The 19,075-nt window shown below is 43.7% G+C and overlaps 1 protein-coding gene across 11 annotated transcripts; it reads left to right on the top strand.

Annotated features, from left to right (window-relative positions):
* Positions 1-15,623: 15,623 nt before the first annotated feature.
* Positions 15,624-18,756, top strand: LOC119300608. Of its 11 annotated transcripts, none has more exons than XR_005146464.1 (5): positions 15,624-16,260; positions 17,824-17,901; positions 18,001-18,146; positions 18,281-18,369; positions 18,579-18,756. XR_005146464.1 is itself a non-coding variant. In XM_037577513.1 (4 exons), the coding sequence occupies exons 1-3, from the start codon at positions 15,810-15,812 to the stop codon at positions 18,102-18,104; spliced, it is 633 nt and encodes a 210-aa protein (XP_037433410.1). In that variant the 5' UTR covers positions 15,624-15,809; the 3' UTR covers positions 18,105-18,146; positions 18,281-18,756. The 11 variants fall into 11 exon arrangements, 2 of the variants coding, with proteins under 2 accessions (XP_037433410.1, XP_037433409.1); XR_005146463.1 differs by having other exon boundaries at positions 18,001-18,187; XR_005146462.1 differs by having other exon boundaries at positions 18,001-18,187; positions 18,281-18,419.
* The last annotated feature ends 319 nt before the right edge of the window (positions 18,757-19,075 follow it).

Below are 19,075 nucleotides of genomic sequence, written 5' to 3'. Positions count from 1 at the left end.
TGTAGGATTGAGTACGTCGGATAGTGTATGTGTAGGATAGATTAGGTCGGATGGTGTACATGTAGGATCGCATTAGCTGATGAACGTTCGCTAGGAAATAAGGCATTTGCGGACGTTTTTGCTGGCAGTTTCTTCGTATTCGCATGGCATTTTCTTCAGAGCAACTTGTCAGTTTCTTCAGAGGTCGGCATTTTTATTCAAAAGTTGCCACTTCGGATCTTGTGTCGCAACTAAAACTACCAGGAGCGCATTTGTAGGCTAGCTAGTGATCGATTAGTAACTTGTAAACACTGAGCGAACAGAAATAAGGAACTGTTAGTAACTTGTAAACACTGAGAACACAGAAATAAGGATCATGCTGTGCACAGTAGTAAGATCCAATCCGTTCAAAATGTTCACACGAGACTCACAGGCCTGGCATTGTAATATGTTCACATTACTAGCCCAAATTCAAAAGCAACTAGTACAATTCCCATACATAAGATCAACAAGTTAATGCATCTCAATGATTCACAAATCATATGAAAAATATGTAGCTCCAAAAGCAAAGATCTAGAAAAAACATTTGTTCTTCCTACTAACATGGACGCATCTCTTGGACAACATTCAGTATAGAGTGAAAGACAAATTTGTTTGTGAAGTCTACAATTGCTCTTGCAAACGCAAGTGGTTTCACAAATAGCTGGAACCATGAGAATGAACCACACATGATGGAAGAACATCCACTGGAATATGATTTGGTCTTCTCTCGATCACACGGCGAGACTATTTTCGAAATACAGACTTTAACTAGGCAAAATGATGCACAATGTATAATTAGACCAAAGCAATGAAGCACCTAGTGTTGGCCAATAAATAGTACAGTACTACTTTTCTGCAGTCCATGAAGTGACTATCCAATCTTTCTGTGTCTATTTTCAAATAGCACTACATGCAGTGACTATACTATTCTCTTGTGGAGTTCAACCAAAATTGTCGTCACTTTGTTTGTTTGCCAAATAGCAACTGGCAGACACCTCTGTCTGCACAAATATCAAGCAGCTAGTAAACATATACCCCACCTTGTATTTTCGGTTTAAGCACGTCTCTTGCGCTTAGCATCTGTCATGTTTTGGACTTGAAAATTTGATACAGTAATGTTTTGCCCTGGATAATTTCATACTGAATTGATTTGCTAGTTCAGAGCAGAAATATAGCACCTATTCTTCATCAGACCAAGGATATCCATGTTCGCAGTGATGGAAGAGGTGAAATCGATACAACTGAAATTGAGCATACAATCATTGAATCCTGTCCTGCACCTCCAATGTAGGTCCACCCTGCCAATAAATTCACATGCAAACCACTAGTATTACTATCTAATGGCAATACAAAAAGAGTAGCAAGATAGTAGCAAACCATGTACCTTCGTAATGAACAGCTCATAGCGCCACCAATTGGATATAAAGGTTTGGAAGAAAACATGCTCCTAATGTTGAACCATCTGGACCTTTTGTGCAGTTCCACTAAAATCGAGCATCCCTGTTTGCATAGATATTGAAAGTGTCATTACTATAAAATCGACACTAGTTGAAGCATAGACTCACAAATATAAGCATTCCAATTTCTTAATGGGAAAAGGTAGCAAGACTGTTTCTAACCACCTGTTTGAAGGAATAAATAAGGCAACAGTGGCTGATGTCAGTAAGGCATACATAGTTTTTTTGAAAAATTGAACCATTCCTGACCTTTCCTCTTCTTTTAAGCATATTTTGTGCAGTTCAACTAAAATAAAATGACATCACCGCCTTGACAATTCAGTGACACTGTGCAAAAGGAAATGACTTAACATTACATCATGATGTCAGGTATGTAGTCGACATGCATTAGAGACAAACATATAGACCTCCTCCGATAACATAATTAACATTAATTTTAACAAAGGTGTGACTAGCTTTAGCGGGATAATTTGAGTGAAATCTACACCCTCTGTTCCTTAATAGAAGACGTCTTCGCAGTTCAATTTAAAGTACCCAAACGTCTAGTATTTAGAAAAACATGTAGTACTTTTCTTGAGCACATATCTGGGAAAGCTTGCCACACTTTATATATGTCCATACGCTAATGCAACACCATTCGAATAGTACAAATATAAACTAATCCAGTGGCTAGTGCAACAGTAGAGTAGTTATTTTATTACAGGGTATGGCACAATGGTTTTACTGAACAAATTTCCATAAGCTCTAGCACTGGAAGATTTCTATAAGAATTAACAATACAAAATGTAAAGGTAACAAGTTTCAGCATTGGTATACTAGCTGTGCAAGAACATCAAAACAAATACAAAAGTCTGAAGGTAACTAGCATTATTAACTAATGACAGTATAAAAAATTGCAAACCATGTACCTTCCAGGTAAATTTCATTTCGAACTCGAGGGGACCTAAAAATTGCTATCCCAATCTTGATAATCGATCAAACATAAAAATTTGATCGAACGAATCAAGAGAACAGTCGGAGGAGGAGGAGCCCACTCTTGACCTTTCCTCTTGAGATTGTACAAAAAAAATTGACTTATCTCTTGAAAGTGAGGTATGTAATCTATAAGCAGTAATAGTGCAAAAACCTGAAGGTAGTAACAAGATTCATCGTTGGTATATTGGTTGTGCAAAAGCATTAGAATGCCTTAGCTAAAAATATTTAATACATCCACAATCAACGGCTAACCCTGAAATAATCCAGTGACATTAAATGGCATTGCTTAAATTTATCGGTGGCATTAGACTAAGTGTGGCATTAGTTAAATGTGGCATCACTTTAGCGGTAGCATTGCTTGACTTGACCGCTGGTGTTATACTAACAGCAAAAAAGTGGCAATAATAGCATTGGAGGCCCATTCGGACAGTGGGTGCACCAGTACGATGTACCTCCATGGACGCATAGAGTGGTGAGGGAGGTATGTTTGCCCAGAGCAACAGATATCCATGCAGCATATGTGGATTACGTCCCATTTTTGATCTCTTTAGCCACCTTTTTCCTATGTGAGGACAACAAACCAATCGACCTGGTCATTCTCTATTGCGTTGTCATGCCTTTCTACCCTTCTTCAACCAAGAGACACGAGACTCATTCCTTAGCTACTGATTTTCCCCTTTTCAACCTAGATGCGGGTTCGATGCCTAGTCTCTTGGACCGTACAGTCTCCCTTCCTTTCCTTATTCAACCCAGACATGGATTAGTCTGCATGAAGTAGGGTTTCCTTTAATAGTGCAAGTTAAGGTTCTCGTCTACGTGACCAGCAGAGCAGAGGATAGCAAATTGGGAAGAGGGTGGAGTGGAAAAAGATCCACATGCAGCGACGTGGAAGATGGGGAAATAGAACAAGGGTATGGTTTGAAAAGAGGTAGCATACCTGAGGGTCGGCGTGATGTGGCTTCGCCCGTAGTCGTTGTCCTTCGCACACACTACAGCAGCGAGCTTGGGGACGGAGGCCATCCCATGCGGGCCCAAGGTCTGAGAGGACGGCCTTGTCATCAGTGCGTGACCTTGCTTGCCGGCGATGAGTGCGTCAATGTTGCACGTGCTTTTCTTCCCCGGTGGATCTGTGACCACCAGTGAGGAGGAAGAGAGAGACCGTCTTTAGTAGATCTCGAGAGAGGGTGATAGTGTGAGAAGCAAGTGGGCAGCCCTTAGCAAGAAAGCGCTGAAGCTCCAGCCTATATATCTTTTTTATACTACTAGTACTAGAGGTGGAGTAGTGGTAGAGTAGTTTATATTTTCACAGCATACAGTACCAGTTAGTCGTGCTTCAAAACTGAACGGCACGCCATTAAAAAAATAAAGGTCGATAACTAATGCGGCACCTCGGGCCAACGCGGCCAGATCGCATTTTGCACGAGAAATTACACACCATGTTTCGTTGGAATGTGGTGCCGTTCCAACATGTCAGTGAGACGATGGCGAGTCCTTTTGTACAATTTCCGAACGGACGTCTATGTAGGCCGGGGCACCTCTTCGTGTACCGTGGCAACTGTCCACCGATTCTTCGCCTTTCCCTCTCGATTTGGAACTGCTGTTGCATGCTCTTTCTCCCTCCTCCATTTTCCTTCACCCTTCCTTCTGCCATTGTTCGATCGTCTTCTCCATGGAGGGAATAGGACGGAAACGACCCTGTTATTCTTGCCCCGATCTGAATGGTCACGCAGTGGAGGAACTCATTGATCGGTGCGACATCATCACCTCGGCTAGCATGGCGGGTTCGTTCAACACCATTCTCGACTCAACTAATAACATCATTAGAAGGTACCCAAGGGTCCAGGAGCGGTTTTATCTTCCCTATCTTCGTCGTGACCCTGCTGACTGGCGCGCGGGCGACGGAGGCCTCGCCTTGTGCAAGTTGATGCCGCTTGATAATGACACGTGTGATGTTAAGATGCCATCACTTGAGGATAAGGCTTGGGAATGCACAAATGGAGATTGGGTTGTTTATATTGGGTACAAATGCGAGTGGGAACTTGGGAATGTGTACACTCATCGGGTTCCACTTCCAAAAATCTCAGACTACCCTAAGGTTGAGCACACCGGTATTCTACGTATGTTCAACTATGATCATGGTGACTGTCTTCTATAGAAGATAGCAATTTGGCGAGTTCCCGACCACTCTTTTATAGGAATGCTTGTGTTGTCGCTATCTTCGAGAAGCTTGTTGCCGCCCTTCATAGTTTGACTTGATGGATATTGCTCAAAAATCAGTTTCTATACACAGATGAGTACTGTGATGCAATTCAATACGAGGGTCTTGTGTTTGCTGCCACCACTCATGGAACTGTTTTTGCATGGAATCCTTATGGTTTCGGTACATTTGTCTTCCATCGTAATTATAATTGTTTCATCCACATGCATGCGGGTTAGCTAGTTTCCCTCTACTAATTAACCTTCTTGTGTTTCCAAGGTCCTGTGAACATTCCACCACCTATATTTGAAAAAAATTATAACCAAGGGGGAGATGACAATGATGATGATCACGAGCATGAGGACTCATATACTCAGTGGTGCCTGGCAACTTATTCCGATGGATCACCTCTTCTTGTCTGTATACAGGGCGCTGCTAATGTTACTAAGGAAGAAGGTGTTGTCTCCCATGGTTGAACTCTCTGGACCTATTCCAACATCCGCTGCAGGGTATTCAGATGGATATTATTGTGCTAGAGCCAACACCTTCTCCCCGTTTTAGTATTGATACTCTTGGAGGAAACTCACTCTTCCTTGGACAAAACTATCCAATCATGGTCAAAGGCGATCGAGTTGTTGTTGGCACAATGTTACTACCATTTATGAGAAGCAACTGTATTTATACCTCGGACATTGCTATTGTTCCCTACCGTGGCTATCACAATATACATCCTGACATAGGCCACTTCAGCCTGGATGATCAGTCATGCGTTGGTCTTGAGATTGACAGTAGCTGCCCCTTCCCAGAGAATCACTTCTGGTTCAAAGCAAGCGTTTCCAACACCGACGAGTGGTTGAGCTGAAGTTCATTTCATTGCTTGGTATTTGTTGTGTGATGAACACTTTAGTATTTATAATGTATCCTTGTTGTCGTTGTGGGTTGATCACCTGTTGTATGTAATAAAATGATATGCACGTGATAAACTTAGGGCTTCTATGATTCAAAGGATTCTCAAAGGAAATTTGGAGGATTCTAATTCTTAGGATTTTTTCCTATCTTGGTTGTTTGATTCGTAGGATTGTAAACCATAGGAATTTTTCCATAGGATTCATTTGCACTAGATTTCATAGGAAATGTCCCATCCACTCAAATCTCTTTGAAAGAATCCTGTGTTTTTTCTACGCACAATCAAACACTCATACAATCATATAGGATTCAAGACGACATTCCACTATAATCCCATGTTTTTCCTATTCCTGTGTTTTGGAAATCCTACGAATCAAAGAGGCCCTTACTAAATTTATAAATGGCTTTCGAGTCGCTTCTCTGAGTGGGTGCCGCGACGAGGCAAAAAAATATTTTCTGAATACATAATTGTATGTGCATTGCAATAGGTTATCAGATGAGTCTAATCAACAATAGTACTACTATTTGTACTAGCTTCACATGCTTCGTGCGTCAGGCGGGTGTTTTTACTGTAGCTATGAATCCCATCATCCTAGGTCCTCGGATGAGTCCAGTAGAAATTGCATTCTGATGTTTGGGTTCAAACTTTCAAAACTATTGCACTATCTCTACGTCTACGTATACGTAATACAACAAGTTTTGAACTTGAGACCATCCACCCACCCTCACAAAGAACACTTTTTAACCTAGTACAGACTCCAGGAAATTTAGCCACAGTGTGAGGTGGGCCATATGTTAATGTGTTAGCTATACATAACCTGCACCTCGAATCCTCGATATATAGTAGGGTGGCATGGGCCAGAACAAGCATTCACGTCCAGGAGTATGGCACACGGCACCAACACGACTTCCATCTGATACCATATTTCTTGGAGTCCGTGCTACAACTATCTCTTCAACCTCCTTGTTTCTCTAACTCAGTCATCGTGCGGCGGGAGAGGTGGGGGTTTGCCGATAGTCGGTTTCCTCAACTGCGGTCCCACTTCTAAGGCCAGCTCCAACACATGACCCCAAATGGACCTCCATTTTGCCCTGATTCTGTCCGTTTGTGTAGGGCAATGGGGTCATGTCCAGGCCATTTCTCGAATGCGGTGGCTATGCACCCAACGCGCGGACACATCTTGGCCGCGTACATTTTTCATTGCAAACACATATCTTTTTTTCATCATTGATTTTTGGTACATGGAAATACATCACCAAAATTTGACTAGAAAAGCAAGACCAAAGAAAACAAGAACCACAAGAATACATTTTAGAAGATATCCAACTTCAATAACTGCTCCTGTAAGTTGGATTAGTGCCTTCTCGATGCAATCATTGTTAATCTGTGAAGGCTCGATCTTGCGTGCTTCTTTCTTCTTTGAGTGTAAAGAAGTAGATGTTGCTTCCTCGCATCTTGTCTCATGTCTAGCCTCTATTCTATCAACAAGTGCACTAGTCTCATCTCTAGCCTCTATGCTAGCTAAAACTGCTAGAACAACTGCTAAATTGCGCTCTATCAATATATCGATGAACTCTTCCTCCCAATACCAAAACTTGCATCCATTCTACACAATAAAATTTGAAGTTAGCACAACTAGTCTAATCCGAGAGAACAACAAAAGCTAAAGTAGCACATACCCTATCGGTTGAGCACTTGATGAACACCCATCCGGGATGTTCCGGCGTTGTAGACACGTGGCGCAAGACCTTCTTTGGGCAGTTGTCGCACATAATGAGTGGCAACGGTGCGCCGAAGAGCTTTTGGGCCAGCACCGAGCCTGGCTGACCGCCATTCATGTATCTGCTGGCGGACCGCTGAAGGTGTAGATCCGAGCGGCTAGAGGAGGAGTCAGTACCTGCATGCGGCCTTGCCAGGGCCATCGAGCCTGGTGCCCCGCCAGTCCATGGCGCAGCGCGGCCTGCCATAGTCGGGCGAGCTCAAGCCCGACCGGATCCGCTCCAAATCCGGCTGCCGGGTGCGCAAAACACGTACCCGTGGTTGGGTAGAGCCGAGGCATCGAGGGAAAGGGGGCTGAGCGAGTGCGCATCCGAGCTGCACTCACTAGAGTTTGCCTAGAGGCGTGGCGGACCAATTGTGTGGGGGTGCAAAGTGGCTTCACTCGTGTGGGGGACGGAAGCCATCTGGCGCGGGCGCTAGGTCTGACAGGACGACCTTGTCGTTAGTGTGTGACCTCTGTGGCAACCGTCCGCTCCCCACTAGCCTCTTCGTTGACATGTGGTCCCACTACAAGGATTCCGGTCTATTGCAACAAAAATTATTGCTACAACTATCTTTTGTTGCAATAAAAAGCTATATTACCACAAAATTCCAATTTGTGGTAATAGGCTCTACATATTGCCACAATTTTGTTTCGTCGCGCTAAGTACTCATTTTGTTGCAATAGAAGCCATGTATTGCCACAAGATGCATCAGCGTTGTAATATGGTAGTGATATTGCGATAGTTCCGTCCCGTTGCGTGACTTGGTCATCTTGTTGCAATAAAGGCTAGGTATTGCAACAAAGTACATCTTTGTGGTAATAATTAGACATATATTGCAACAATTCTGACATGTGGCGCTAGTCATAGGTACTGTTGCAAAAAACATGGCTTCATATTGCAACAAAGCATGTATTGGTTGTAATAGGGTGAATTTTTGCCTCACCTTCATTGTGTTGCAGTAACTATTACATATTGCAACAAATTCAACATCCATGGTAATATGTACAACATGATGCAACAATCATTTAGTGTTGCCAAAAAGGAGCAGGATATTGCAACGATATTCTCTACAGTGCTCCTGATTTTTTCCTTTATTTATTATACTATTTCTCAAGATCTCATTAAAGGGGCGTACTAGTTTATAGAGGTATTAACACATTAGGCATCACAACTTGCACCTAAGTTGCATTTTAGTCACATATCTTGCAAATTGGACATCGGTGGCACCACAACTTGGAGGAACGCTAGCTTACGCGCGTGCGAAGCGTCCCACACTCGCGGACGCCCTTCACTTTAGGGTTTATTGCACCACCAGGGTCTCCTCCACTCGCCCTAGTGACCTCCTCCGGTAGCAGGGGCGGACCCAGGGCCCAGGCTGCTACAGTGCCTCTATAGTGCGCAATTTGCTACAATCGATGAAGTAATTCATCACCACACCCCAGGCCCAGGCCCCCTCCGGCCTGGGTCCTGGATCCGCCACTGTCCGGTAGCAACGTCGTCCTCGACACCAAAAAGACGGCAAGCTTAGTGCCCTTCTCATAAAGGTGAGTCGTGAGCACTGAGCAACAAATCCTCACATTCTCTTCCTAATTTTTCAATATCTTGCTTGATGTGATTGTATGTATTTATGTGTGCTGTTAATAAAAAAAATGAGATTCCATATAAAATTATGTGTTAAACAAAGAAATTGATCAAGGATGCGTACTAGCTGTTTTAAACACTCCCAGACTCCATTTAAACAGCTCTTCAGCCACCAATTGAGCAACATAACAGTTGTATCCCAACCTAATTTCCAGCAAGAATTCATCAGCAGATCAACACCATTACATCAAGATATATATAATGACATATGACACAAGATTTTAGTAGGATATAAGAAATCATCTCAGCGAGATATATAACTCATGTTTCAACATGACAACACACAAGTTTCCGCAGCCATACTTGTAAACATTGTTCACACAAAAGACCATAAGTTGATGGCAAAGTAATGAAAAGAGCGACAACACTAAAAGACCACAAGTTCATAGCAATAGTTTGTACATAGCATCACTGTCAAAATAGCAACATCACTAAAAGAACAGCAACTACTCTTCTCTTCTCTTCATCACCAAACTGTTAGTGATGGGCACTAGCTTCTGTTCCCATTTGCCACAACAGATGACACTATATAGGGGTGCCTTGTTTGAACCTATTTCACATCAGATTAAACTTCAGGAGGGATACTACTTGTAGGTAACCATCAAAAAAGTTTGGGAACATCCCTTTTCTTTTTCTGAACAATATAGAAACATCTCCTACATGGGCATTGAGCTGTTGAGTCTGGGCGAGCACCATCAAAAGCAAAATTCAAGAAATCCTTCATTCCAGTTTGCCACTCAACAAAATCTCTTTCCCTGTCCATCCAGCTCTTATCTCGTGTCATTTTTGCCTTATCTCCGTAAAGCCAGTCCTGTTAAAAAACATAACATCTGCATTAGTAGCTGCATTAGTCAATAGCATCACTAGCTGCATCATAAGACAAGACAATAGGGATACATACATAAAAGTATTAGTGTCACATGGTAAAGCAAAATTTATCTATACATTGTAAAGCAAAATTTGGTTGATGGAACAAGAAATAGTATTACTGTCACATGGTAGTACATGTGACATGAAATTATCCCCTTCCAGCTTTTTCTCCAGCCATGAGGGAGGCCTGGACGCCACGGCGATTCAACGTTGACTAACTTCGGCGCCGCTCCCCTAGCTACGGCGACCCGCAGGCCACGGCAGCGCCCCGACGCGACCGCGGTCTGGTACTGACCACATGTGATGGCAGTGCAGCACTTGCCCCATGCAGCTACGACCCGACGCCATGGTGATGCCTCCGGGCGGTAGCGTCCTCCGCGACCCGGTGCTACACCCACACGCGAGTAGGCGAGTGAGACCAAGCGGCTGCGGCGCTGCATCCATGCGACGGCGACACGACGTTGCCCACTCACAAGGGAAACCAAGCGGCAGCGGCGCTGCATCCATGCGCCAAAACTGCTCATGTGAATATTTTGCTGATTTTTGACAGAGAAATTGCTGATGTTTTGCTGTAACAGAACGAATGTGGATGTATAGACAAATACTAGTTCTTTTGCTGCACGTGAATCAGTGTGGATCTATAGAAAATACTTGAATGAATGTGGATGTACAGGAAGTCTTTTCTGTCATTTCAGTGACATCGATAACACATGGATTTTGGATAACACAGGGATTCTTCACTGATTCAGAGTATTGGTATAGTGAAATTCATGTGCTGATGTTATTTATGTATACTTGTACACCGACTGATGCCAAGTATGTACTGGTGATATTTAGAGATAATTGAAATTCAGGAGATAACATTCAGATAGCCAGAATTTAGTGACATGTTGTGCGTATACCGGTGGTTAACATTTTCACTCTTGATAAATTCAAAGTTGACTAAACCAACCAACTAACCTCTTATGTCTTACTACCCTGTCTAATTCTAGCTAGTAAAAAGGAACAGTTTTCCATGAGAAACAATATTCTTGCATAGCTATTCACAGACATAAGACCATCTAAAAATGCATCCAACAACTGATCTTCAGTACAAATATTCAGGGATAATATGATAATCTCCTGGCAAAATATCGGCACAAGTAACCATGAGCTTCAGTATGAATATTCACGGCTGAAAACTAACAACAAGATTGTTTAACTCATGCTCAAGAACATAGCACACCTTTATGCTACTGACCTCCACGAATGTGTGGTTCTACATACCAATAAAACAGCAAGCAAGGGAAAATTAGTCTGCTACTTTCAAACTAAAATCAGCATCCTTATGTTGTATGTATAGCGCAGTACTAATACCCATGTGATGTATTTTGAATCTAAATTTGCTGCACTTGCAATGAAAAATACAGAGGGAAACATGAGGGGCTGACCAGGGGAGAGCTGTTGTAGGGCGTTGCTCTGAAGCGCACGGGAATTCCAGGCAGGTAAGCAGGATGGCGGGTCCGTTTGGCGCCGGAGTTGAGGTGTCGGGCGGTCCAGCCACGCGCCCACGGGCAGGATCAACCAGCCGAGATCCAAGGAGGAGGAGGCCGACGGGCGGAAGGCACCGAGCGGCGGGTGGCGGAGCAAGGTTAGAGTGAGACGTGAGCGGCTGGGAGGCGCCGGCGTGGGTTGCTTCGTCGCGCCACCATGATGTGGCCAGCGCTCGGCTCGCGCAGTGGTGGAACAGGGGATCAAGGTACGACTCGGGTCGCTATGGGGTAGGTTTTTTTAGGACCAGGGTTTGGCGCGTGGAAAGGAAAGAGGAGATCTCGCGCGGCGCAACCCTCCGGAACCGAAGGAGCGAAGCAAACAGAAAAAAAAGGATCGAAGGAAAGGGGGAGGAGATCTCGCGTGGCGCAACCCACCGGAACACGCGTCTGATACATCGCGCGACCCCGATAGCGTATATACTCCAGTACTAGCGATAGTTAGCAGAAAACAGTGTGACAGAATAGGACCGATCTAGTACTAGCGATTTTCTTTGAGCATCAGTACAGACACAAGCGCTCATATACACGCGCATACACTCATCCCTATGAACGCACACACGCACACCCTACCCCTATGAGCACCTCCGAGAGACTGAGCCGGCATATCATCTTGAGATTTATGAAGTCACCGTAGGCGCCTCGTCGTCGACGGGAACGTCTCCTCCCACTAAAAGCGCATCGCCAGAAATCCTGAAATAAATCCAGGAATAATGCGAGCACCAGGATTTGAACCCTGGTAGGTTGGGGATACCACTGTCCACCTAACCATCTCAACCAAAGGTTGGTTCGCCTAGCGATTTTTTTGGCGGGTGAATCTAGTACTAGCGATAGTTAGCAGAAACAACCCATACATCAGAAAAACACGGGTTGGGAGGCTTATGCGCCTACTGCTAATATTGTGGGATTTAATAAAAAAAGGTTAAGCGCCTAAGATTTTAGAAAGGAGGAAGTATTACTTTTTTTAAAAGTGAGATAACGTATATTACTGAAATATGTCCACAGAGAAAAAAAAATATCACTGAAATATGTGATTGACGTGGCCCTTCAAGTCTTTGACCAAACTTTGATTATCTGCAACTTTTAAACCACAAATCCAAATGGCCTCATTATTTTTGCATTTTTTTAAATTAAACTGATTTTTATATAGTAATTTGGTTGCATATTTTTACCTACTTAAGTAGTGTAGGTAGCATATGTCGGCATGACGACCGCGGCCCGAGGTCAAGTACAACCCGCGGTCCAGCACCAGCCAATTTCCCCTCATCGTCCACGTGTCCCGGAGAGTCGCCTGGCTGTCCGATTCCTACCATCGAAGCTTCCCCGCCACTATCAAGGCTCAGGGTAACTCGTCTCCCACCACTCTGGGGGCGACTTCGTCGAAAGCTTCCAAGCCCGTGCGCTCCATTCCCAAGCTCTCTGTCCATCCACTCCGGAGATGATGATGCGCAACAATCGACATGTATCAACGTCCTACACCACCCATACAAATACGTATTTTTTTGTAACATTATTTTTAGCAGCATATATTCTCATATTTCGCTAAAATATATATATTGGCAGTTGACACACATACCCCCTCCCTCTCTCTAGTGACAAGCAGCGCCCCGACCCCGTCTCCCCAAGCCCTCCCTCCCCGCCGCTGTCGCTAGCGCCCGCCTCCGGGCCTGGCCCGGCCGACACAGGTGGCCTTGGCCATTCCCCTCTAGGTGGTGTTCCGGCGCGGGATGGCACGCCTCCAAGAGGTGTCCCTAGGCGGCAGCATTCTGACGCGGCGGTGGTGTGTCTTGGCGGCACGCAGGAGATCAGCTGCGGCGGCGTTGCCATTGGTGGCGAGGTGGCGCGGCGACGGGGTCTGGCGGAAGCCAAAGCTTATGGACTTGTCGATATTGTAGGGGATGAAATGATTGACAAGCACTGCGATACTGATCCAGTGTGGTTTCCAGAAATGTTTAAGGATTGGTAGTGTCCGGATTTCTTGTAAAGTTATTTCACAGCTAAATTCGTGTTTTCCTGCCCGCTCGGCCCAAATCTGGGCCCCTTGGGCATTTGTTTCTTCTTCTTTCTTTCTTTTTTCATTTGGGCTTGTTGTGCTGCTCGCTCTAGGATTTGCGATGTTATCAGTGTTGGTTGCTTTTTAATACAAAGAGGGGGAAATCCTGTTTTGGTAAATAATTTTTTTCCAATTTATTTAATTATTGTGGACATTTCCTCCAAAAGGAATTACTTTTTCACCCCCTTCCTGCTAAACACCCTTCCTAGCTGACTGAGCCGGAGTCAACATGGATTTTAGATTTATACATGCACAATTATAAAGTTTGAAACTTGCATACTCCATATGATACTCCACCAAGGAGCAACAGCTAAGACAATCACACGGATTGACTTATGCACAGCACCAAAACAAATTCTTCATTCGTACCAGCTACTACTAGCTTGCACTTACGTAAACCAGGTCCAAGTTCACAGCTATGACGTCACATTTAACAAAATATAAGGCAACACTTTAAATCTGAGACGCAAAAGCAATGTCCTAGTGCATAGCTTTTACATCATGTTGCCACGATCCTAACAAGTAGTCATGCCATCACGACGGCATCGAGAGGGTCAACAATCAGCCAGATCATGTCATCACGACGGCAGAACAACATCACGATCTTCGAGCGCCCCGCCTCCCGCTCATCCCCTCCCCTACCGTTGCTGGAGGGCGTGACTAGGTGAAGCGTGCCAATGGCGGCGGCAACAGGGCTCGTTCGCCCCCTTGCATGTGGATCCGATGTAGGACGGATCCGACAGGTAAAGGCGTCGCGATGCAGGGTTGTTTAATTTACACAATTGAATCTTTATGCTTATCGTTTGAACAAAAACAACATGATTTTGTTGGACCTACTCTGATGTGGACAAAACCCTCGACGAATTGTTCGGTAAAGTGAAAGATGCTGAGATCACCCCATCTCAAGATCGAAATGTGAGATCGAGACTGGCATAGATCGACCGTCTCACCAACCCATCCCAACAGTATTTATGTTTCGAGACAAGAGTATAACCTAATAGTTTTAAAGTGAAGGTCACATGAGGTTTCTGTGACATGTCCCAACATAAGTGTAGATCCATGATGAAACAACACCTTCCTAATCGGCTACGGGTGGTTGGCAGACCGGGGTTGCGGCGGAGGGGTTGAAGCTCCTTGGTACCCAGTCCGTGCACACTGGTTGACGGTGAAGGCATCTGCGGACGTCGTGTTCCTCCAACGCCTTCTGTCTTACTCCGGGTGAAAACTTGATCTTCGGATCGAACAGTGGTGACGTTCATGGTCGTGCCCTTCCTAGAGGCATTGTCTTGGAGTCCTCGGTCTGGCATATCCATCACACATCTTCCAAAATGATCGCTCCTCGTGCTAGTGGTCTCCGCCGGCTCTAAACAGATCTCTTTTTTGACCATCTTATAGGTGTTTGGTAGTCGTTGAGGTTGTGTGACGGTGCCCTGCATTCGTGTATCTTGTCTTGGGGTGTGTGTGGCGTCCGTTTGTATCGGTTGCTTTAATGTATGTGATGATTATTTTACACTATAAGGCCTCCTTTGGTTTAGAGGAATTTCATAGGAATTTTAGAGAATATGATTCTTATAGGATTTTTTCCTTTAGAACCCTTTGGTTCATAGGAATGGATTCCTATTCCTACATAGGATTGATTCCTATCCTCCACATTTCATAGCAAAATAAAAAAGAGCCTAGACTCAATGAAAAAATTCCTTTGGTGTCAACCAAATGACATCTTGTTTTCTATTCCTACTCATAGAATTTGAGATACATGTCATCTCATTTCCTACAAGATTCCTATTCCTATGATAATCCTATCCTATGAACCAAAAGAGGCCTAAACAGGAAAACTCTTTTTCATTCATTAATTAGCTTCCTCAAATAGCGATGACTATACAAATATCAACGACGAGAACGTTACAGGGAAGGGCGCCGGATCGCCCCTTCACAATTATCCGATTTGGTGGTTTTTCACCACGATATAACTTTTTACAAACAAATTTTAGTATTCCCATCATCTCGAAATATATTTACAATGTAGAAAATTCCCTCCAAAAATAATTACTTTTAAAAAAATTACTTTCCCACCACTAATTTAGGTGTGATGTGTTGTTTACGCCAATATTTTTTAACCTCCCGCTAAAAGGTCCCAAATTAGGGTCTTTGTTCCCACCAAAAAAATAGCCTATATTTAACCTTCCCGCTAGTTAACTTCCACGGCGTCTTCACGGGCGATTGGATCTGACCTCTCGTCCCCGGTTCCTCTGTGCTGCCGGCGTCAACACATCTCACCACAGTTGAGTCAGGTTATTCCTCCCGATCTCCTCCCTTCCTATAACCTCCAGTCCTCCCCGATCTCGACCTCCTCGCTATCCTCTGCGCCCGCCGACGTGGTCTCCGTATCCTTGGCCATGCCGGCGGCGGCAGCGATGCGGTCTGGCGTCGGCGCCGACGGAGTTCTCCTTGCCCATCAATCTTGTGTCTGGACCAAGCACGACACCACCTCGGTGTTGAACGCCGTGATAATGCCTGCTCGGGCTCAAATCCCCCTCCCCCACGAGCTCCCCCTCGACGCGCCGCCACCCACGCTCAGACCTCGCCTCCGCCCATGCCCCCGCCCTCTCCCCTCCCCTCTCCTCCCCCGAAGAAAAGAGAAGAGAAGAGACGCAGGGAGATCGAACCACCAGATCGAGTGGCGGCCAGATCCATCTGCCACGGTCGCCCAGGGCTCGCGCGCCTCCGACGACGCGGCCGTGCCCGTGTGTCAAGGGCCTAGTCGGAGATGCGTCTGCTCCGCCATGGCCATGGAGCTTCCTCCCAATCCAAGGTCTTGGACTCGACGGGGACGGCTGCTCTTCCAAGGTCTCGTCTCTTCTCTTCCGATCCATCCATCCCACACCCCATTCTATTTGCATATGTGTAGATACATATTCAGATCAAACTGAACCCCAAACCATGGGCACTACTTCAAGAAATATAGTCCAGTAGGACCACGGAGGTGTGTCCCGGTAGAGTAAAAAAATATCCTCTGCCTTATGCCCTATGTGTTAGTTATTTACATACGTACGAGGAATCTCTGATTCATACCCTAGATTGCATAGATGCTGTTAGTATGATTCAGTCTCTCCAGCTTTTTATGTCAACTAGGAACGTCTGCAGTCATTTGAAAAGCTAATCTTGATAACCATGTACTATCTCATCATACTCTTCCTTCAAAGGGATAAATAGTGCCTTTGACAGTATATTCTCCTGGATAGTTCTGTCCTATTTCTAACATTTGAATATGGTAGATTGACCTCTGGATCAAATTAAGGTTTCTAGACCCTTTTGCAGAGTTGCTCCATCATCCATCTGCATGTTTTTATATAGGTTGCCATGTTGCTACAAGTTAGTAATTTAATGAAATCACCCCACTGTTCCATTAGTTACTGCCTAAGAGATTGTTGCTTTGTACCATCTGAACCTGACTAGAAATAGTTATTTTCGAAGTTGGCCCTTTGCTGGAGTTTGATAGCATATTACATTAATACAATTTATTTGCCTCATGGAGAGAATATGATCCTGTTATTCACCTGAATATCATTTGTACCAGCTGATTTTAGGACAATGTATTCAATCATCATGGCTGGTTTCCTTTCCCCTTGGCAATTGCTTAAACAGAACAACTGAACAAGACTGATTTTATTTGATGCATTATATACATATATACATACTCCTAAAACCAAGCATGTTGAGACTTTTTAAATATACACAAGAAAATGCATTGTGGGCATTGCGGCGTCTAGCTTAGAAAGTGTCATGGTGGCAACTTTTGCCGAACATAAACCAACAATTTAGTAGTCAAGGAACCATCCTTTTTCCTTATGAATGGAAGAAAAATATCATCTTTTGCTGTACCGCACTATTTGGGTGCACACTCAGTACAATATCTTTAGCTTCTTCAATATGTTCAGGAATTAATCTTTCTCCAATATCTTCAGCTTCTCAATTTTGTAGAATTTTAACAAAAGAATGCTTGGATAAATCTCTACCATTAAGAGAATAGTGACCTTGGAACATAACTGGTTGTACCAAGAAAGTTTAAGAGGGATATGTATGATCATTTCTAATTAGCTCTACTTCAGATTTCACTTTACCATGGTCTGTAAGCATAGGAGCCTGGCAGTTTTCAAACAGACGGATAAATAGTTCATACTTTTATTTTTTTGTTAAACTGATTTGATTTTATGCCTGCTTTATGTATTGCGTTTTTTCTTAAATTGACTCAAAATTTTATGTCTGCTTTACTTACACAAGGGCACAATGATGAATTTTAAGGACGATGCTCCTGGTACACAACATCCTTACTTCATAATCACCTATCTGAATGGTGCACAACATCAATGCTTTGTTAATGCTAAGTCTCATGATTGTTTTTGTGTGCAGGAAAGAAAGACTCTGTTCTCTTAACAAGGATGGAAAGTATAACATCATACAAAAACCAACATGGACAACCCACATCTGGTAAATTGTTTAGCATTTGCTATAATGCATAGAATCTTGGTGTGGGTTAAATTGCTTTAGACATTTACACTTGTATAATTGTTCTGTATGCACGAGCAGGATGTCATGAGCATGGGCGTGATGCCTTCACTGCTGACTCCATTGCAATGTCCCGTGCAATATCTCTTGCCCCTGATATGTGGGTCGTGAGGGTCGTTTTTTAAATGGACTCGCAACTCCTGGTGGAAGCACTGGATATCAATAAGGTGGACTCGTCGGCCTATGCTGCTGTTATTGAGGATACCAAGTACCAACTCAAATTATGGTTTTCTTATTATGAAATAAATGTATGTCGTCGCTTGGCAAACTCTGTTGCTCATGAGCTTACTTGTCTTGGCAGGATTTACGGACCTAACAACTATGAGGAATGGGAGGCCGGTGTACCGGCCCTTGTGGCTGCCTGTGCTTTGGGTGATTCAGCCCAGCACCGTTAAGTTATAAAGCAATGTTTTTTCTCAAAGGAGAAGCTTTTAGTAGATGTACTTGTGCTTATGCTTTACACATTTACACTTGTATAATTATTCTGATCCCTGAATTACATGCTTGATGACACGGTATTAGTCCAGTTAGTTTAGTGATAGTTGTTGTATGTTATGTTCAACTCATTAACTAGATTTTTTTTTATTTCTTGATTGCAGGATCCAAAGAACTAGCTGGACTGGACTCTAGATCACGGAAAGTTTAGTCTTCGCAGTTAATTAGGATGGCTAAATTACATTTGAGTTTCATTTGATTGATATTTGCTATGAGAATTATGATTTTACATATTATATGTATGGTTTTGAATATTCTAATTGAAAGGCTGTATTTTTTTTACGGTTGCAATAGGCTGTTACCAGAACACACTTTCGGTTGCCACATGCTAGCACCACTATAAATATAGTGTTGCATCATATCTCAGTCGCTATGCCTACCTGTTTTGTTGCACAAGGATGCTGCAACAGAGCACTTTATATTGTCGCAATAGTTTGGCACCACTATTTTTTGCGCGATGCAATAACTGTTTGGCGCCACCAAAGTAAGTTTTGTTGAAATAGAGTATTGCCACGAAAAGTTTAAATTGTCGCAATAGTTTCTTGCTACAAAGATTTTACCTGTTGTGATACCTATTTATCACCACCAAAATAAGTATGTT

Source organism: Triticum dicoccoides, chromosome 5A (assembly GCF_002162155.2).
Source record: "Triticum dicoccoides isolate Atlit2015 ecotype Zavitan chromosome 5A, WEW_v2.0, whole genome shotgun sequence".
Lineage (NCBI taxonomy): Eukaryota > Viridiplantae > Streptophyta > Magnoliopsida > Poales > Poaceae > Triticum > Triticum dicoccoides.
The sequence above is the reverse complement of the archived record's forward strand: the minus strand, read 5'-3'. Positions and strand labels throughout refer to the sequence as shown.